Below are 22,959 nucleotides of genomic sequence, written 5' to 3'. Positions count from 1 at the left end.
TAACTAATTACTACTTATGTTTTAAGTGGGCCAGCCAAGCCCAGCAAGAGTGTACTTCAAGCCACAATTTAACAAGCAGCAGATTAATAAAAGTATTCCAAATCACTGGCTACTCCCTATACTTCTCCTTTTCAGAGGTTAGTAAGCGGACTCATGTGACATGTTGCTTGACCAGTATTGGTAGGGTTCCATCAACAAAAAGTAGAGCAGTCTCAGCAGATGTTTGTATGTGCACACACATGCAACCCATCTGGTAGAAATTACTTTTAAATTGTAGGTACAATCAGATGCGGTGATGCAACTGGCAAGGATAAAGGAGCCCATCCACCATTAAGGCAATGCACAAACTTCATCCTGTTTTAATATTCTTGGAATACTGCTGCTCCTTGCTCTTTCTTACCACATATACCTCACTAGAATGTATGACGTTACAACGCATACATTACAACGCATGTCTTTACACACAGTTTTTACACCGCAACATCCCTTACAACTCATACATTTACATCGCATTCCATTACAGCACATTTTTTAAAACGACATTTACAACGCATTACATTACATCGCATAATACCTTTACAACGCATACCATTACATTGCATTTAAGGGGGTGCAACAGTAGGGTAAATGTTGGATAGTGTAGGGATAAAAATTACTATTCTAACTCCAGGGAGTGCAACAGTAGGGTAAGTGTTGGATAGTGTAGGGGTACTATACGTTGTAATGGTATGCGTTGTAATGACATGCAATGTAATGCCTGCGTTGTAGTGACATGCGTTGTAGTGTCATGCGTTGAAGTGACATGCAATGTAATGGCTGCGTTGTAGTGGCATGCATTGTAAAGGATGCTGCGATGTAATGACTGCGTTGTAAATGTAGTGCAATGTGATGACTGCATTATAAAGGTTGTTTCCCACCTCACTACCATCCCCATGGGTGTTTTCAAATTAAACCTACAGTCATTCTAGCCATCCCTGACAGAGTCTCTCAGGGATCTTGCTATCTATCATCAGTGGAGATGAAGTCATAGAACAGGTGCCACATCTCAGCTCATAAAAACATAGAATCTGAGGGCCAAAGTCACAACATCTTAATGTAGGTGCATAAATAGTTTGACCTAAATGTGTGAACTTACATTTGGCATTTACAGAATCTTAATTTACACTCACAAATGTGCATGTGAGCAGATCTAAAAGGAAAAGAGTGGGCATTCCTGGGTGGGGATTATTTGAAAAGTAGTTGAATACCCTCAAACCTCGGAATTTGTAGACATTCACAACTATTGGTAAAATATATTCACACACTGGATGTGGCCTTAGATTTAGCCCTGTCCTTGACACTTGTGTAACGGTATTCAGAATGGGAATGTAAATTTACTCTAAAAATAAGAGACCTGTGGGAGTATTTTTTTGTGTGTGTGAATCAAACCTTATATTTTCTCTCACAAATGCATGTAGGTCTCCTGCATCTATTAGACCATACATCAGTTCCTTCAGTGCAGAGGCACCTCTTAACAGCTTCCTGTCCCAACCTTTCTTGCAGACACATCTTTCCTACTGCGGCAGTTAATGCATCTTATCCCTTTGACAGCTGTCTCTATCCCATTAAGGGGAGGTAGTAAAGCAACTTAATTTATCACTACTATATCCATGAACTAATGGCCCGACTCATAAGATTTTTCTTTTAGTAGTTGTACCTATTTCCTGTCTTAAGTGTGATATACTAAAGGAAGCAAAACAACACTGCACAGCTAACCATGTTTTCAGCAAACAAAATCAAGTAGAATCATACTACAATTGTTCTTATTTGTCCAATCCCATTGAAGACTTTGCTTTCCTTTCTCTTATTTAAAGTCCGCACATGTCTACTCTTTCCACTGATGTCTTTTTAAATAAAAATGAGAAAAAAAGTCTTTCAGGGAACTTAAATGCTCTCTTATGGTAGACTCTTACAATGTGTTCATACAAGACAGTTAGTAATTTAAGTCTGTAATAATTCATCGGTGGACTGGTACACTGTGTTGATTCTGTTATGGAATTTCTTCCATTGCAATCAGTGTCTTAGCTTCATCTTGTTTATATGCCCTAATGTGTGTCTTTTTTTCAGCCTTTACAGTGTCTCAAAGCCTTAATGATGAGTGGGTGGAATCCACCCCCTGGTAACCGTAAAATGCATGGAGATCTGATGTACCTGAATGTAATTACACTGGAAGATCATCATGTTAACATCACTGCTTCGAACAGAGGATTCTACATAAACCAGTGAGTATGCTCCTGACATCTATATTCACTTGACAACTATAGCATTTCACATTCAAGTATTGCTTTTCTGAAACTGATATATTAATTAGGAACCCCCACAGAAAGTATTCCTAAAATTTATTAATGGTAAAGTGAAGTAAAGAAAATATTAAAATATAATTTCAAATCGATTAGGTTATTGAAGTGAATTTTAAACTATTTCATTACAGTTGGGGCCTGCCAATGTCGTTCAAAAGTTTGTAGTTCTACTGCATGTTCGAGCACAAACAACCACCTCTGAGAGAAAGGATATTCTGGGTGAATCTCTATTGTTGACCTATTGTACAGTGAGATTAGGAGTTCTTTGTGGCAGATTCTTAGCAGACCAACTGATGATCAGAACGCTTGTTTATATTAGCAGAAATGCAGGTTCAGATTATTCACTGGTCTTTCACTGTGAAATTTGTAAGTATAATAAGAGGTGTGAGAGTGACCATCTTCCTCACGTTCTCTACATGGATAACTCAAATGTGCCACGAGCGGGAAACATCCTTTACAACAAAACTTTCACAACGCACTGCTATTACAAAGCAGGTTTTACAACGAAAACCATTACAACGCATTACACTGGGGGGCGCTCTAGGATAGGGAATAGTTTTAATTTACTATCCAACACCTTCCCTACTATCCACGGGGACTGGAGTTGGAATAGTAAATTAAACTATTCACTATCCAGCACCCCAAAGCGATATGCGTTGTAACAGCATGCGTTCTAAAAACTGTGTTGTAACAGCATGCGTTGTAAAAGTGTGTTGTAATGTCATACATCCGCCACGAACATCAGATAACTACCCCAACTGGCAGGTTTTCATTGAAACATAAAACGGATTAAGTGATAGGGTAATGTTGCTCTGTTTGCCTCCTGTGAATCTACCCTAGAGGAGCAGCTGATTGTTAAGCAAAGCAGCATGACTAACACATTTGATGTGACATTTTCAAGGTACATACATGTGGAGTTAAGAATAGTAATTTATTCTCAACCATGTGTACATACCTTCATGATATAGTGGCTGTTGCTATTCTGGCCACATTATTTTGTTAGTTAGATGTTTTTGTCTTTTATATTCTGACATACTCCCTCACCAAGTCTTCTACAATTTCTCTGAAGCATATTAATCATTGGTCACAGAGTAATTCTAACAAAAGTCGTATTTTGTCAGAGTCCTCTGGCTTTTACTAGTGTTGGTCACACACTCGCTGCGCATAAAGTATTTCTGAAAAACAACATATTTCTCCCCAGTATGGTATAAGAGGTCTAATGGGAAACAAACACCAACCATTAGTTCACTGGCCCCAGTCTGTTTATAGAAAGGAATAGAAATCTAAGAAAAGTCTTATGGTCCATTTCATGTTATCGACTGAAGCCCACACTGTTGCTACACAATAGCTGAACAGGGCATCCACCACGTCATGGGACAATCCACCGCCTGAATGTCAAAGCCACATATCCTAGTTTCATCAAAAGACTTGCTCTGATGTATTTTGGGCAGTATTACAAGAGTCCTATCTAGTCTCCTATCATTTCTGATTTATTCACTTGTGATGAGCTGGGGCCTCTGTGTGCAATCTTGTGACATTCCCAGTTGCTGTTAAAGAGACGGGGGTATGCTGTTCCCTCCCCTCTTCTCTTTATCAGTATCTGCGGGGCCTGTATGCTGGACATATTAAGCCCCTCTTCCCCCCCTGTGAGACCCATTCCCAGTTGCTGTCACAGGACACACATTCTATGGTGCCTAATCAATTCTCTTTGCTTCGATAGCGTAGAGTGTATCATGTTACACCCATAATGCTTGTCAAGAGATCAATGAGAAACACTAGAGGCCCAAGTCAAAAAGATTTTATTGTGACTTCATCTTGTAGTACTCCTGTCTTACTCCTGAATTTCAGGAGTAATTCAGTAGTACACCCAGCTTACTCCTTGAGTTCAGCAGTAAGCAAGGATTACTTGAAGAGTAAGTCACACCAACTCAAAGCAAAGTCTTTGTGCAGTGGCATGGTAAAAGTACGACTGTTCCTAAAGCAGTGAGAAGTTGGACTCTCTACCTCAGTTCGGTCAGTAAACGAAAGCCATAATCGGTGTGCAGGGGCTACTCGTACATATGGGCGCATGTGTCACTATGCCTGCTGCACCAACGATAGCCACACCTCCGTTTTTGTTAATCGAGCCTGAAGAGTCAAGATAATACACCTCCTGAAGTACATGCCTGCGATGAAGAGGTGCCCTAGTACTCACGACAAAGACCCTCAATGCTGATCTCATCTTCCGCATGTGCAGCCACTGTTGCACCAGAGCTGCACTTATTGGCTGGGGCAAACCAGTCTGTTATCTTCTAAATTCACCCAACCGTATTTATGATCTTTTACATATTCTGCTTTGTCAGCAAGTCACGGATATAGGTATAGCGTGTTTATCATGTTTCATTTGGAGAGATAAACGCCATTGTGAAGATAGCAAAGTGGTGCTTCTATTAGTTCTGAATTCATGACTCGTTATGCTTTTTATCGAGTCACCTTTCATGACAATCGTGCCTAATCTGCAGTGTCCATCTGAATTGCTTCAGAGAGTCGCAATATATTATCCTGAACTTCACTGTAACAGCATTCTTTGATAACACGCATTCACTCTTCAACGAAGAGTGCAAAAATGTAATCCTGCCTGTACTTAAAAGATCGTTCTGCAAGTAAATTTTAAAAAGGGAACACCTGTCTGCCTAGAGGGTGGGGAGGGATGACATGTGCTTGACTTTTTGCTTTTTAGAAATCTCACCTGTTCTTACAGGTAGAGGGCAGTTAAGAACATGACATGTGCTTGCCGCAAAAACAGCATGTTCATTGGTCGGCCAATCTGCAGTTTCTTTAGATGTTTATTTACATAGGCACTGATTTTTGTTTGAAAAGAACCAGAATAGTTCACAATTTAAAATGTATTCAGCGTTATTATTTATGAGTTAATATTAGAACTTGTTTATTGCCAGAACCTTTGCATGTTTAAAAAAGTCAAGCAAACATGTATACCTTAAGACAGCTATGTTGCCTCATCTCACAAGTAGTGAAATATCAAAATACACAACAATCAGAGGAGCATTTAGAGTCCTTATTTTCTGCGTGTTTGCTCTCTAGTTTACAGGCTGGCCTTTTGTATTTGGAGGACATGTCTTTCACAAATGAAGACTGAATAATAATTTAGATTGTATATTGGAGGGATGTGGTCTGTGTGGCATCATCCCATGTCGGTTTCCAAACTGGCTACATATTAGCACATAGCTGTGCAGTCTTAAGTTTGCAATGACATGGTGAATGCATCTCTTAGTATTAGAGTACTGATTTCAGGGAATGGAACAGTAATGACAGTGAAGCCACCATACATTGTAGTCAAATATCTTTTTCTGCTATAGAATACTGGTAGAACATTGTCATGCAATGGTCCTTCTTTGATGTCGCTTTGCAGCGGTCATTGTCATCATATCCTATCCTTCAGACTTTTTCTCAGCTTTGATAATACATGTTCTCCCATATTCTCTTGATTAGTTGTTTGTAGATCGATGTCTACCTTTGAGTACCCAACTCACGTAGAAAGCCTTTCTGCAGGGCACTTTGAGCTAGTATAAAGGCATCACCTCAGAGAACTTGTGCAACCTCCACAGGCTCTGTCAGATCAAGCCTGCTAAGCACTTCTGACAATTAAAGTATATTCAACCTTACTCGTAGTCGATTCAAGTGTCAGCGAATGCGAAGAATATAAAAGCTCATCTGGTCAATGCTTCCTAATCAGTAGAACTTTGCAACCTCTTTAGGCAGGGAGCTCCCTCGCCTAAGGCAATTTCTTGCTGACTGTAGAGCCCTTGAATCTCTTAGTCCTCAAGAAATAATCAGAAAGCTCCAATGATACTCTCAGTGGCTTCTGTCTTATGAGTCAAGGAACTCTTTCAGTAGTCCTACAACCTGATCCTGCTATTGCTTTTTTTAAACATTTTACTATCATTTTACTCATGGAAAATACAAACAATCATGCTGTGCTCTCTATTACTTTTACAAGACGATGCGGTTTTGAAGAATCACAAATCCGCTGTGGTGTCAGAAGACCATCTTTTTCATAGCACAGGACACTAGTGATGCTCCTATAGCCTTTCCATCATTTGTACCTATAAAGTCCTAAGTGGTCTTGGCCTCCCTGGAAAAGTGTAAAGGTACAGCTTATTTTCAAATTTCTCTTGTTCTGAAGAAGGCAAAGACCTAGGCTACAGCCGAATGTCTTCTGTATGAGACTAGTACAGCAGAGGCATTATCCAGATATTCTATATTTCCATTGGTGGAGATGGCATGAGGCTTGAAATTGGAAAGGACAATATTTACCTTCTCAGTCAGGGAGGCAAGAGGGCATCCTGGAAATCCCCCCATTTAGTAGTTGACATAATCATACCAGTGCAATTGTTATTGCTTCTTTCTCACTCTGTCCTTTTTTCTGCAGGTTTATGACTGTCTGAAGTACTTATGCCTGTCCCAAAGGGGTGCAAGTTATGAATGACTATTACACTTATGTTAAACTTAATACAAGAATGCTAATGCCTTGGGTGTCAAATGTACACCCGTTAATATAAACAGAAAGTATGACCCTTGGAACAGTGACCTTTCCCAGACTCAACTTCATCAATGAAGAAGGACAAGAAAAACATGGCCACAACTTTTCAGTAGATGGTGGTGACCTCTTTAGCTTCACAATAGACACTAGGTCCAAGGGCCTTATTCAGAGTGTTGTGGAAGGGATATATTACAAGTGTCAACAGTTACAGTGCACTTCTAATACGGCGGACTGACTAGTAGTGACTAGCTATATGAGTGTAGAACAGTGCAAATAGAACATTTACCTAGATAGCACAGTGCAAACAACTGCACCTTTCAAACGAAAAACCACTGAACATTTAACTCAACAAAGTAAACAGAATGATGCATACACATCCAGCACAGCTGAGATGTTCCATATGGTTGGGTATAACTGAACTAACAACAGCACCATCCCTACAATAAACAATCACAGTACACATGACTCTGCATAACACACGTACATCCACCACAGTTCAGAGATACCTTATAGGGGAACCTCACCAAGGTCACAGATAAAATCTACACTTCATAAAACTACATGCCTCCTCATGACAACATGTAAAGCATTAATCCAACATCCACTCAACAGCCCATAGCTGCTCCAGTGTTAAGGGATATTGTGGATCCTAACAGGACACCACACTCTCTATTACCGTGGACTTATACCTCAAATAGCAGTCCACCAACATAGCAGTCCACCAAAAAGGCACGTTCCTAAATTAATAAAGATTGTCTCTAAAACCACTGGACAACACTAACCACTACTATACACATATAACCAAACACTGACAATGATCGCTTGCAGATTATATGTAGAACCTTTTCTTTATGCTGCACATTGACTCACACCTAGAGAGCTGTCCATATTCAACAACAACAAGGAAAGTTAACCGACTACCAAGGAGAGGAGATATGGTCAGTAGCATCCCTCCTATGGCCAGCCTGTCAGCTGTACCTTACACTGTCAGCAGGGGTAATTGCTGGCATTTCATAATAAATCTGCTAATTTAGAAGATGTTTGTTTCATGAGCCCTCACTGGTACTTTGCTTTTGTTATAGATCAACTGCAGATACATTTAATCCTAAACCAGCAAACCCCAGCCATCTGAGCCACAGTCTTGTGGAGCTATTTAATCAAATTAGTCCTGCCTTCAAGAAAAACTTTGCAGTGCTGCAGAAGAAGAGGTAAGTGTTGGCCATTGTGTCAGTTGTAAGGTAATAATATCACCTCTGTAAATCTTTTAAGTTACAGCATCTCTCATGTGAGTGATAATCGCAGATCATTCCAGAAAATAATAAATTAGGATTCATGCCAACTGGCTGTCCATTGGTCGGGCTTTAGTTTATGGAAATTGCACAACACAGCTCCTGGCCACCCTCTTGCCTGGCCTGGACTCCAGTGTACGGCACTCTCTGCCTCCAGCCCCATGTGATGAATATGACTTTTTCGATTCAGAGCTGCACCTACTGTGTTGACTATCCCACTTGGCATCCTCTTCCTTCTTCATGCCAACAAACTCGCCTTGTAGTGATGATGATAATAACAATAATATTAATTTAATAATAAATACACAGGCATATGAACCCAAATACAATACAATCCCTCAAAGATTCCAGGTTCATGACGTTGAAGTCTTGATTGGCTACCTTGCACAAAGGCACAGTATCAATCCAGTGCCTGAAATTAATACAAGAATTGATGGTGCTCACTTCTTACGGTGCCTACATCCTTTTGCTGTGTGCCATTGCTCATGATTAATGCCAAACCTCTCCTGTTGGATAGTATGATATTCTATTTCCACATGATTATTCACAAATGTTCACATATAAAACATCAGTCTAGTATGTTGTCCTAATGGTATAAAATATTATTTCCCAATCCTTTGTTTCTGCTTCTATTCTGTCTACTATTGACAGTGCTTACGTTGGGCGTTTTTGTTATCAGTGGGCATCAGATGCAGGGTTGACAAAGCACCTGAAAAAGTGAGATAAAGAGACACAAAGTGTAGGGTGATGGACTGTGTTGGTATTCAGCATCCTCTGCATTTAGCCAAGGTGACAGCGGGCTCCTAAGAAAAGGTTTGTGCACCTACAATTATGTTTTTTCCAAATTAAGGACTGGGTAGTTAACCATTCTGAAAATGAGAGGGAGAAGCAGACCTTCCATTTCATTGTTACAAAGCAATTGGTAGAATTAATTTTGCTTGTCAGTTGCAGATTTAAGACAAATAGCCTTGCATTTAGGGGGTCGCAGGTTAGTGGACGAGGGAAACTCAGAGATCCAATTTAGATTGTGCTGTTTTATTGGCAATTAATTCACATTTTCTTGTTTTAAGGACTCCCTTTTCTGTAATTGTGTGTTTTAAGGGCAGACTAATGAAGTGTTGCATAAAAATTTAATATTCAACAAGCTCATTTGAATGTGTAATAATTGTGCCCCAAGGCAATTCCGTTTGTCACATGATCTAACATTAGCTCTTATAAATAATATTAAGAAGATGAAGAAAAGAAGGATATAATTATTATTGCTATTATTAATAATAATCACAATAATAGTGCTATATCTACTACTACTACTATATCATGGCTAATATTAGCTCAAAAATTAAAACAAATTAGGTAAGCAAAACATCTTGCAAGTTACTGAGTGATTAAGAGAATCCCTTAGAACATTTTCAAGATCATGGTTTGACTTCAGGCATGGCTTCATTCTTCCATCCTCTCAAGCCTTTTAGAGACACTTCTCTTCCATCTGATGTTCTGCTTTACCTTTCAGGGTGGTTTTCCGTGGCTTTTGATGTACGTAAACCTACTGTACTTCTAGTGTGATTTAAACGTCTGCAGCCCTGTAGATTCACATAAAGTGAAATATCAATTAGCCCAACACCATGAGCCCATCTTAGTGATGAACAGCCTCTACAGCCAGAAGATAACCCCACCTGTCATCATCAATCAACTTTATTTCGGTTCAAAGAACCATAAAAGTATACCATAGCAAACATCTCAATAAAATGCATAACAGATAAAAGAAATACACAGTTTATTGAGATACATCTCAGTAGTAAAATTAATATCATAAAGCATCTATGTACAAAATAGAGCACAAAATACATCTACACAAGAAGGCAATTCCATACAGACAAACACACCATTCATTGCAGCAAATAATTTAAAAATAGTAACGAGCATGTTACATCTGTTTATGATAGAGCAATACCTCCATGCTAAACAGAATCCAGTAATGCAAAAACCTTAGAAAGAATCTAAAGATGACCTCTATGAGGGTCTGCTATGCCAACCATGATGTCTAGCAGTGTACACTGGTTCGGGGATACTAGGTTTCTCCTTCCAGCTGGTAAACATAAAGTGCATTAAGCAAAAATGTTTAAGACATCAATCAAAGCAGCTTTTGCTTCAGTTAATATGACCATAAAAAGAATAGTAGCATATAACACTGGATAAAATGACCCACAATTATTTACAATTATTTGCAATTTATTGTTGTACGATATAAAAAAAGGACTACTAAAAGATAAAGTCATAATGTACTCCAAGAGCCAGATGTACCATCCTACCAATTTCCGACTCCCTAATTGTGTCGTTTTGCAACTCGCAATTCGCAACTCGCAAATTGGAATGTGTCTCAGACACTGTTTGCGATTACTAATGGGGTCGCAAATTGCATGCCTCATTATTATTCATGCGGCAGGTGCAATTTGCGACCCCATTAGGAATGGCTAGCACTCCCAGGAATGGTGGCCTTCTGGGGTCAGCAGACCACAATGTCTGTGACTGCTTTTTTTAAATAAAGCAGTTTTTTAAATGAAGACCTTTTTCCCTACAGGAAAACAGGCTGCATTTAAAAAAGAAAAATGTAACATTTCTATTTAATTTTTTAATGGCAGGCAGTGGTCCCTTGGACGCCTGCCTGCTCTTAAAACATATTTTTGCATCCATTCACAAAGGGGAAGGGGTCCCCTGGGGACCCCATCCCGATTGCGAGGGGCTTACCACCTACTTGAAGTAGGTGGTAAGCCCTACAATCAATCGTGAACTGTCTGTTTTCAAAATTCTTAGATCCTCTGAAAATGTTCTAATCCTCAGACCTAGACACATTGGTTTTACCCATTTCCTTCTTATCACCGCATATTCCGGGCAGAAAAAATGTGTGCAATATTTTCTTTGGCATTCAATGAACATAAAGTGCATTTGTTTTCTCTCCCTGCTGTTTGACCAGGCGACCATTTGGCTATAATTGAGTTAATCTGAAGAGTCTCAAATCGAAACTTCATGAAAAAGGGTTTTGCTAATTGGGGTTGGATTTTGTCGAGATAAGGTTCAAAACTTGGCAATGGATTAAAGCTTAGAAACTGCATAGTGAGTCTTCCCATTCTACAATCAAGATGGACCTTATCCGCTGTAAATTCCCAAAAGATGCACTTTAGTTCTTTCTTAGAGTATGAAGTCAGTGAACTAGGGTCAGTCCAGAAACTACTCCGGCCCAGCTCAAAAAACTGTTTCGCACATGGCAGAACCAAGGAAAGGTGAGCTGGCCGTCAAGTTCCAGTAGCTACTTCAATCCTTGCCTACGGGTGTTTAGTTCTTCTGTTACCCAGATTCTTTTCCAGTATAATAGGGGTCTAGATGCTAGATGTTCCAGTCTCTTAATAACAGTATCATGAAACAGTGGGACCAAATCCCACCTGTCTCCTGTGGCACTGGTCGAGCCCGGAAGTGAACAACAGAATCATGAATAATATGAGCCTTCTCACATTGTCACTGTTGGGCAATGGGCAGACACTCTGGGGTTGATTAAAATGGCAGGCTGCCGTCGTGGCGGTCCACCTGCGGACAGGCCCTCGGTCCGATCGCCGGATTACAATACCAGCGGTCGGACCCACAGTGATCGAGAGGAAGACTGCCACTCCCACCACGATCAATGATCCCAAGGGGGCGCTGAGGCAAACACAACTGTCATGATTACGATATCACTTTCCCACAGCCTTTACATGGCAGGAAGACCGCCATGAAAGGCTGTCGTGAATTGATTTTAGGGGCATCAAACAGGGTTCCCGTCTTTCTTGGGCCACTGTATAGTGGCCCTCAGGCACATACAGTGCCCCAACGCACCTTTGTGCACCACTTGGTGCATGGCACACAGTCCATGGACGTGCAGCAAGTGCTCCTTTTCATGACGGCTTGTGCTGCAGTCCTTTAACTGGGCCACAGCACAAGCCGCCATGAAAAAAAGCACTTTGCAACTGACAGCCCGGATGTCGCATTGTAATGTGGTGGTCGGACTGGCTCCTGCTTGTTGGGCGGTCTCCTTACCGCTGTAGTAGCAGACGGTGGTCTGAACACCCGACATCTTAAATAGGACCTCTATTTGCATGAGGTTGAGCACCTTCTGATTCCACACCCATGACTTCCCTTTGCTTTCAGGAAATGCTGAATCAATGTTTGCAGAGGAAGTATGTATGTATGTATATGAAATTTCTATAGTGCAAACCTAGCCAAAGGGCGGCAGAACGCTGTAGGAAGTAGGAACACTGCCTGGCATTAGACCTCCTTTTGCTAGTCTTATACTGATTTGTGATTGCAGGGCACATTAGCATGTCTCAACAGAATTTGCAGCTGTTAGCTGGGAAAACAGTAATTAAAACCACTGATCGGGAGAGGGCCACAGAGGCCACATCTTTAGAGGCTGTGTGAAGAATGTCACTTCTGTACCGCTGAATCTCTCAGTTGAGACATTTATATCTGGGGGAAATGCTGGGCAGTTGGGATAATCATCAGTTAACTAGCATGTAGAGCCCAAAGAACTGGCATGCCTTGTGTTTTCATCAGCACAGTTATTTTGCCTAATTTCACCTCACCATTTTTCTTTGCCTGCATATATCTCCTCTCTCCCCTCACCTAATCTTCCTGTTCACACTTCTTTCTTCTTTTCTTCACCTTCTTCCCCTTCTCCACACTCATAACTTCCTGTTGCTTGATTGACCTCCTTTGCCTATCATCCTCATCTCCTGCCCTTCCAATACTTTCACCCTGTCTCCATTCCCCCTCCTGTTATTTCCATTTCTTCTCCTCACTACCCAAACATGATCACTTTTCGCTCACTTCCTCTCCTCCTTTCTTTACCCTTACCTTCATCATGATTGCCTTTATTCTGTTCCCCCTGCCTCCCCCTCTTCATCTACTCACTTTGAAAGCATTCCCTTTCTCTCTCTGCTACCATGCCTTGCATCATCTCTTTTCCCCTACCCATTTCTCATCGATCTGCCCTCTGTTCCTCTCGCTTCCTTCATGTTCTCTCCATTATTCCACATTTCCCCTTTATTCATCTTTCACCAGCTTTTCCACCTTTCACCTCACCTTCTCCCTCTTACCTCTGAGTGTATTCCTTTCTCTCTCTTGACCTCCATTCCCTATCTCTCTTTTATGTCTTCCTCCCCTCTGCACACATTCTTTGCTTTTCCACATCTATGTATCCTCAGATAATCCTTTTTGATTCATTTCTTTCTTTTCTTCTCAGCCTCTCTTCCATTTCATCCTGTCTTTCATCTAATTCTTTCCTCTAGCTCACCTTCTTTTCTTGTACTTACCGCTTAGCGTCCCCCCAACCCCATTCTCTTCCCTCTCCAGCTATAACTGCAGCCTACTACATCTCCTCTAAAGACCTCCTTCACTCCCTGGATGGCAGCTAAATATTCCCACGAGCACAGTAGCAAATGAAGCGCCCTAAACTATTCATACAGAATGCACATATTGCCTTGTGCATGGTGCATTTGCTGAGGAGAGAGTCTGTCATCAATGAACAACTAAGGATGCATCTTAAATCCACCCATCACTCTACATATTGTCTAACACTTTGGATCATCATGGAAACAAAAGTTTCCAAATAAACATTACATATAACTGGGGAGACATGCTCTGCTCTCCATAAATAGTATTTCTTTATGTGAGGTATTTACCGGGTGCGATAAATGCCTTCCGTTCCAAATTTTTCTGGGAAAATAGAAAATTATAGGCAGAATCATGTTTACCACACCAATCTCTGCTTGTGGTGGATTTATTTTTCTATGATAAATTGTGGCGGTTTTGACCGGTCAAACGAAATCTGCCAGGAGAAAATTGCAAGGGTGCGGGGTTTAACTCAAAACTCTGAATTAAGATCCATGCCTACTCTCCTATTTGTAGAGGGATTGGAATGTTCCTCTACTCGTACATTCAAGACCTTTGGCTACTATTCTTCCTCATAACGTTGTGCCCTATCCTATTACTGCCAGCAATCATCTATGTAGATTTTCATAGTCATAATTGTTTTTTGTTGAATTGCATAGAATTGAATGTTAAATTGGTAAATACTTGTACATTTTCTCGAGAGATTTGCAGCATTTATAACAGTTGCACAAATTACTAAATTTAAACAATAGATGTGATAATCGAATGTAAGAAGTTTTTAAAACCCTGCTAGACCAAATAATAATGTCAATATAAAAACATTAAGTGTAATAAAATGACAACAAACACAACAGCGGTAATAACTACATCCCTAATAATGAAAACACCACATTTCTAAATACTAATGATTTTCTTCAATAATTTTCCATAACGGGGGGAGGAGCCAAGCAGGCATTCGAAATGGCCGCATAGTCGCTCGGCTCCGTGAGCCCTTTCGCCCCACACGTCTATCCTGACGACTATCCTGAGCCACGAAGGCATACTTTACTAGAGGAAAGAAAACGAGCACCTACCGTTTGCTCCCGAAGCTCCTGCGTGCAGCCGATCCTGGGAACTATCCCCGACCGCTCTGCGGCCCACGCGATGATGAGACTGGGGTGTTGATTCATCGGGGCCTCCGGCCACAGCTGCAGCATTAACGGCCGTTGATGGCGGTGGAGAGCCTGACGATGGGTGCCGATGATATGAAGGACCGCTGCTGGCGGTAAAGACCCGATCCGCCTGCCGGTGACCCTTGAGGGGCAGTGTGGTGGCACAGGATCGAAGGGGGCGCGTGACTCCTGCCCCCTCCCCAAATTTTGTTACCCGGGCATAGCCAAGGTTTGCCCCCGACATAGGCGGGCGACACCCGGGGCCCGGCGGGACTTTAGCCTTTTGGTGGCTATCCTTTCTGGACCCTGCCCCACAGTTTGTTTGCCCTGGGGACGCATCCCGCGGCGCCCTCACAGCGAGGCCTGGTCCCTGAATATGGTGAAGAGGGACGGGGCCGACTGGATTAAGATGGCGGCTGGTGCCCTCCTCTACGGCCCATATCCGTGTCAGGCGGCTGTTGCACTGATGGGGACGAGATGCCCACAATACACAAAGGAGTTCACATCCTGGAACGTGTTGGCTGCCCTAACAGTTTTGCGCAAGACCATGGATTGCCATGTTCGAGACCTGGGTGAAAGGATGGACGCTATTGCTCTTTCGTCATCTATGGCGGCCACGGTCCCATTCCATGGGTCTGCCGTTGAACTTGCTGCTGAATCCATGGAGGAGGTTTCGGCTCCTCGGGGGCACCGGGGGCCGCTTGAGGACCGGGCTCCCGTGCCCGCGCGGGCCGACTTGATTGCTCGTGTGGATGTATCCTTGGGACACATGTCCGGCCGGCGGCTGGGGGTGGAGCGCTCTTTTCCTTCTTGGAATGGCCTGGTTGTGTCGCGATGGTGGCCGAACTGTGTGACTTTCCTCTCCTGGATGGTGTTGTTATCTGTCAGCTTTGGGAGGTTCACGGAACCGGCATTGATGTTGCCTGATCTTTGCGGTCTGTGTTTGGATGGACTTGGATTACTGTGCTCTTCTATGGCTACGCCCCGATCGGGCCCATACGTACTGTTTGGACCCTCAGGACTGTGCTTTACATTGATTAACGAGAGGACTTCTGGCGGCATTACTGCCAGACAGGGTCAGGGATGAGGTGGCTCATGGTCTATTGGCTTTATCACTGGCAGACGGGGCAGTGGGTATATTCGATCGATATTTCATCGTTATTGTGCTCGGGATTTGTTGTTCTTCATTATGGTAATATGTCCTTTTTGGGATTTCCGAGGTGTAGGGGTGAAGGGCGGGGCCGGGCGGTACGATGAGGGCCCTCCTCCGCTTCTTTTCTTTTCTTCTTTCCCTATCTTTCTATATTTAGGGTTCTATTAGGGCGACAGGCACGCGGCTGGGGGGGTAGGCCATGACCTTCTGCGGGTGTGCAGGGTGGGGGGTTGCGGGATGGGTGTTTGATTAGTATTTGTTTTCTATGGCCCTTTAGTCTTTCCTCTCTTTTAGTGTCGTCGTCGCTCATGCTCCTTGCGGTATGTTTGGTTTTGAGGGGCAGGGGCTAGAATTGTTACGCGATGGGGTTGTGCCTGCATTTCTCCTGCTTTATATATCTTATCCCCCGGTACTTCCCCGTATTGCTACTGTTTCCAGATATCCCGATTCACACACCACTGCGGGACTTTGTGCGACTGTACGGCACTTCTCTTTAGTTCTTTATTTGAAAATGAACCTCTTAAATCCTGATTCAAGCTGTTGTGTCTGCTTACGAACTATGTACTGTTATTTTATTATCCTGGGCTCTGAACTATTACAACTATGTATATTGCTTGCAGTACTTTAGTTTTGTCTAGCGGCCGGCCGGGATGGTTGTAGGCCCATACCTGTAATTACTTGTACTACAAATAAAGGTTCACCAAAAAAATAAAAAAATAAATAAATAAATAATTTTCCATAACAATAATGATTTTACAGAAATTCCCTCAAAACTTGGGGGACCTTTGCATTTAGTGAGAAATATTAGTAATTTGCAACTGACTAGAGCACAGTTTTAGAAGTATGAGAGACTGTGCAACTTGAAACATTTTTCCAGACTCCACCTGATGCCCGAAAATATGTACTGTTCTCGAGGTGTTCACAGCAGTTGAATGATAATATATCTATTTCTATTTGTACCTTCTGTTTCGAAAAGGCTCTTGCGCTTAACAGAACTGGCAAGAATACACAAAGTGCATTCCAGGCATTGTGAGTGACACATAAATCAAATTATCTGGGACATCATTGTTTTGTATGTCTTCCCTCGGGCTAATACTCCTCTACCTGCTCGAAAATAATTCAGATTTACCAGAAGAAAAGTACATCTCCTCACTTAGATAGCACTTTCTGTGCTGGTGACTTGAGGCATGCAAAATATCACATTAGAAAAGTTTCATGCTAGTCCTTTGCATGCTGATAGGAAAAAAACGCCAAGATGGTCTCTGTTTGCAGATATTTCTCAACTCTGAATTTATTTAGTTTTGCAGACGGAATACTAATTACAAATGTGGCGCATATTCTGTCCACCATATTGCATGTGCTGTAAAATATTTGTAATACAGCAGACAGGTCATACAGCACGTTTGCGGCAGAGTATCGTGTCTGGCAAACTCTAAATATGGCCCGTAGTCACTTTTTCAGGCGGCAAGATATATCACATACATTGAATCACTTTAAACTGAAAGCTCTGGAGATATATTTCCTTGAATACATATCAAGTTTGTAATAGTTCTACAGCAACAAAGTGATGGATTGGACAACAGATACATGACACACATGTGTGCACACATTAGATCCATGTAGCAAAATCAGTTACATTATTTCAGACCATACTGGTCCCTAAAAAAGTGGCATTCTATATGATTCAGTCATGTGGCATGTTTAACATAGAAAGAATTCGAATAGATCAACCGCATGGATTGTTTTTCCCTGAGGGATTAACAAGAACAATTTACACAAAGTTTGATTTGTAAATATGCAGCTTCCCTGTGTGCAACCTGGGCAAGGGGTGTTTTGGTTGATTACTAAGCAAAGAGGTCTCAAACATCATTTTCCTAACCAAAAAAGTGAAAAAAGCCATCTGGAATAAGATAGGCATTTGAAAAATTGTAGGTGACTAGAAGAGAGTTCAGAGGCGAATGCTATAAGTCAAAGTGGGGAAAAGGTGTAACAAGAAAACGTGAGAAGAGTTTCATTAATATTGAAGATTCACCTGAATGCATTACTGTTTGACTCCAGTGTGATGTTTGAATGCTGGTCTGTGCTACCTGCTGGTATCATCACAAGCGTTGTAAGATTTTTACCATGATACGTTGTGTTCTGTCTTGTTTATCAAAAACACAGAGTTCATCGTCATCCACTTGAGAGAATTGCTACTCCATTTCAGTTCTATAGCTGGACTGCTCCTTGCACAAATCACTTCATTGACTGCGTGAGAGCTGAAGATGCCTACACGTCACGAATGGGCTATGAAGAGCACATCCCTGGCCAGGTACTTTGTAGAATATGTTTGTTTTACACTGTAAGGTTATTCACAAATAAGCCACCCAGGGCACATTTTTATATAAAATGTCAGATAGCCAAGACGTATAACAAAACATTGTGCTGGTGGCAGAGGTTACTTCACTCGGAAACAATTTTCCTCACTATAAGGTAGACAGATGCAGGTGACAACCAGTCAGGGTCAGCTCGCAGAGGTAACACTGTGGGGCGTAGAGGCAGGATGGGTGAGATGCTGGGTGGGGGGTTGTGGAGTCCGACATACGACGGCAGGTATTTATTTATTTACGTTCCCCTTTGCCGTTGTATGTCAGACTCCACTACCCCCACCCAGCCCCTCCCCGCCTCACTGCTCCACAGTGTAACCTCTGTGAGCCACCACTGCAACCAGTGATGCTCCCACACCACTAAATTGGAGTTTCGGACCTCCCTTCCGGGCTGGCACAAACTATATGCTTGTGAGACTGGGTAGTGGGAGAGAGAAGTTAAAGGGAACATGGGGAAAAGTAGATTAATTGGAGCAAGTGCCCAGGGTATGAGTGTTAGTTGGACCATTGTGTAGATGGAAGTGTATGTTATCTAAGGTACATTGTAAATAATATTCTGTTCTAGCTTTCATAATGGAAACTGTGTAACTAGGTGGTACATTTAACATTTCGGAACTTGCCAATAGGTGCTAACTACCATGTTGATAACTGTGCAGTGTGGGCAAACTATGGCACTTATTCAAACTACAATATGTGCTATGCAAGGCATCACATAGACGCCAGTCTGTACTAACTGGAACATGACGTAAACTCTGTGATGGTCCTGAACTAAAGTAGTCTTGTGAACTGCAATGTACTCTGATTGGGGATTTATGCAAACAGTGTAATGAGTGTTACTGAGATATACTCAGAAAGTAATACACTATGTGCCTGCTGATGCATTGATATATTCTTACTGCACATTGTTGGTGATGGCAAAAATCAAAACCTTAAGTCCCATCTTTATAATAATGCCAAAAAGATCTGCTGTTTTTTGATTTTCCAAGCTGCAAATTTTTTACAGTCAAGTCAATGACTATATTATTTTGACAATGATGTCATTTGACTAATTTGCATTGGTAATATTACTATGTAACATTGAAATCCTTAGATTTTTGTGCTGCAGTAATGAGTAAGAAATTATGGCCATCGTCATTTTGCCAGGTTTACTTACACATGCCCTGCCCATCGGTATAACCTATGGTTAAAAAAGCATGGAATGCATGTCTTTTGGTAGCTTATTTGCAACATTAAACAAAAGTTTTAGGTTTCTAGATCAACAGATGATTTTGGGTTTGTTCAGTTCATTTGGTAAGGGGTCATACATTTATGAAATATTGAATGATACTGAAGAAATAGAAGATAAAAAGTACATCTCTAAGACACCAGTCGAAGTTTAATGTGCATATTGTATTTATTTTTAAATCTTGTACTATGAATTGTATTATCTTTAGTCATCACATGGTCTAGAGAAGGGGTCTCCAACCTTTTCTGTAGTAAGAGTACTTATGTTCAATGGCATTTGTCCATAGCTACTAATATTAGTATTGTACTAGTAATCACATAATTTGATACGAATTTAGTGGCCACCACATACAAGATTACGAGCAGTGCATCAAGAAAGGCTGCCAGGTCAATGTTTATCAATTTGGACTTCCTCTGTATTGGTAATACATAACAGCCATAGCTGCAGTGTGCATGGCACCAAAGTAATAATAACAGTAAAATGTTTTCTCAAAGAATCACAACTTAACACTTAAATATCAGCTTTGAAGTTTTTTGGGAAATTCAACCTTTTTTCTTCAGTCATTAGCTGATGAGTTCAAAATTACAAATGTTTTTGTCTCAAACACACTTTCCAGTTTGGTATACATAAAATATTTCAACCAAGCAACAGCTTCCAATTTAGTAAGCAGAATGCACACAGGAGAACTACTTACAGGTAGCTGGAGAGCCACCAGTAGCTTACAAACTACTCGTTGGAGAAGCCTGGCCTCGAGCATATGGCAGAGCATAGTCAGAGTGATCGTGTTCTATAGATTGTCTGAAAGATCAGAATTCTGACACTAAGTTATGACACTAAGTTCCTCTACAGATCTAAATTAAGACCATAATACTGGTCTAAGTCTGACCTACATTTCTAGGTCTCAATTATTAATTCTGAAATTATAAAAATTATAAAAACGTGGATATAAAAATGTGGAATAAGGGGAGATCCTGGGCAGTATTGTGTATGAGCTTCTGTCATCTAACTAGCTATTCCTGCAGGCTTAGGTAGGTTCAATCGAATCAGGAGGGAAGAAGTCAGACACTGAATAAATGTACATAAAAATAGCATATAAAAGGTATAAATTCACTGTAGGCATACACTGTTAATACGCTTAAAGGTCTTGCTAAAGAATGTCGTCATTATATTAGTGTCTGCTACTATACCTCCTCAGTCCTAAAATGTCAGTTTAAATAAAAATGATAATTGCGATTGGGAAGCGAATGTGATTTTCAAATTGACTGTGTCAGATCTATCTGATCTAAATATTTCAATTCAGCAGCAGATTTGCAAATGCAAGGAAAATGTATATTCACAACCCTCTTTCTTTTGGGTTGCAGATCCGCGATTGGAATGAAGAGTTACAAACAACGAAAGAGCTGCCCCGTCTCGTCTCAGCAGATCAAATGCTAAGGGAAAGAGCTACCTTTAAGGTAATCCCACTCTGCCAGAAACAAAAGGAAATACTAAATTCTTGCACTATCATATTACAGTATATGAAAAACAACTCATAAACATCCTAAAGCACTGCTGAAAAAGGAAACAAGCTTTTGTGGAAGCATGATGTCTCATCTTTATATATTTATTTTCATAGTAAACATTTTTTGCTCCCTTTGTTCATGAACTACAGTGATTTATTCTGAAGTTCTCAGCAATAACAGAAGCAATCATAAACGTCTAATGCGGTTTTGATTTGTTAGGTAAATGTGCAGTGCCAAACTTTATGAACGAGCATGCAGCATTTCTTTTCGCTCTAAATCTTTCTTTTTCATAAAAAAAAATAACTTGTGTTTAGTAAGCAACAAAAGGAGACATTTGTATTACTTATGTTGAAAACAAGTGCATGAATTCCTGCGTGAAAAGACAAGATTTGCAGTCTGGGTTCTATCCATTGAAAGTCTCTCTCCTATTTAATTTCTGAACTTTTATTAAAAACTATGACTTCGAGACGCAAAAATCTCTGATGTTTTTTTTAAGCAGGGTATTCGTTGTTCCCTTCTATTTGTGATTTTCTGTGTTTAGGCTGTCGGTTTCGTTCTCAAAAGGGAGCGGACCTAGAGGAGATTGGATTTACAGGTAGTCGTACATCACAGTCTTTGATTCACAACTTCAGAAGGCAGTGTTATCAATTTGATTTACATACAGTTAAGCATTTGTAATCTTTGTTCAAAGCTTGTTTAAGACTTGTTGCATTGGTTCATCCCAGTTGCCATCGTGAATGTCACAGTAAATTTATGCCAAATCTGATAACATTCTGCGCTTGCATGTTGTAAAACATAGGTTCTATTTGACTAGCATTATAAAGACCCAGGTGTGGAAGGCTACATTCACTTGGGCACACAGAACACTCTCGAAATCATTTTACATGGCCAGAAGATATAAGAAAACCATGCCAGCCTTCATGGACCTCCCCTGGTTCTTGTTGCCGGCCTTCAACACCTTCAAAACCAGTTTTAAAATCTGCATAGCCATCACGCCTAGCACCCCCACCTATCTGGCAGACAAGTTTGCAGCCTCTGGTGGCTCTTGGCACACCCAGAGCCAGGACATCGTCAGACAGAAGGCAAAGAAGTGCCAAAAAGATTTTTAAAAAGGCAACAAGTCTTCTCCAATTAAGCACCCAAGATCGGATCATCACTGTGTCCTTGAGGACTATCCCAACCCTGTTCCACTTTAGGAAAGAGCTCCATAAACACCCATTTATTAAACACTACTACGCAATGTCTACTTTCACTCTCATAACCCTACTACCATCCCAATCACTTCTTGAATGTGTATTTGCTTTTGGCTCTGTACAGTGCTCTGCTGTATTTTGGCTAGACTTGCACTATACAAATCCCATATACATACATAAAGACAGAACACAGCATCATGGTATGAAATGGAATATATTTGCTGCTGGCAGTCAGACCTCATTAACATAATCCAGCGACCTTGATTCGGGAGTCTCAGCAGACAGGGCATATGAGGCAAATGCACATGGCTGCATCAGAGATTTTCATTCCATCAGCTTTACCTTTCCTCTTACTTGCAAAAGGCAGGTATATATAAGGACCAACTATTCTGCAACCTCTTTCAATGTGACAACATCTTTCAACATGACAATATGCTTGAGGAAAAGGCTTGTAAAGACCTACTGATGTTAGGCCACAGCTATGTATTTGTATTTTGCTTAATTATGTGAAATTACAGGGAAGTTATGTGAGTTGAAGTCAAAATGTGCGAGGAGCGAAACCCAGCATTTAGCACAATTTTCTTAGTGCAAAATGCACCCTCATGTCCAAAACGGACCTGAGGATGCATTTTGACTAAGAAAATAGCGCTAGGTGCAACGGAACACACACAGCAGCATCCAGCAGTTGTTTGCACTAAAACATGTGTTGTTCCTTGCTCTCGTGAAGGACTATTGTGCCAGACTGCTCATAACTGTGCAAACAGGTGTAATTGCATAATTTTT

The 22,959-nt window shown here is 41.1% G+C and overlaps 1 protein-coding gene across 1 annotated transcript in view; it reads left to right on the top strand.

The window, feature by feature from the left end:
* LOC147679559 (clustered mitochondria protein homolog) overlaps positions 1–22,959 on the top strand; it is a 249,240-nt gene that overhangs the window by 95,515 nt on the left and 130,766 nt on the right. Inside the window, exons 6-9 of the mRNA XM_086943140.1 lie at positions 2,107–2,261; positions 7,962–8,087; positions 18,054–18,201; positions 20,843–20,935. Coding sequence (XP_086799266.1) covers positions 2,107–2,261; positions 7,962–8,087; positions 18,054–18,201; positions 20,843–20,935 — 522 coding nt within the window. The remainder of the gene's footprint in view (positions 1–2,106; positions 2,262–7,961; positions 8,088–18,053; positions 18,202–20,842; positions 20,936–22,959) is intronic.

The sequence above is a fragment of the Lissotriton vulgaris genome, chromosome 11, assembly GCF_964263255.1.
Source record: "Lissotriton vulgaris chromosome 11, aLisVul1.2, whole genome shotgun sequence".
In the NCBI taxonomy this organism is placed as follows: Eukaryota; Metazoa; Chordata; class Amphibia; order Caudata; family Salamandridae; genus Lissotriton; species Lissotriton vulgaris.
The sequence above is the reverse complement of the archived record's forward strand: the minus strand, read 5'-3'. Positions and strand labels throughout refer to the sequence as shown.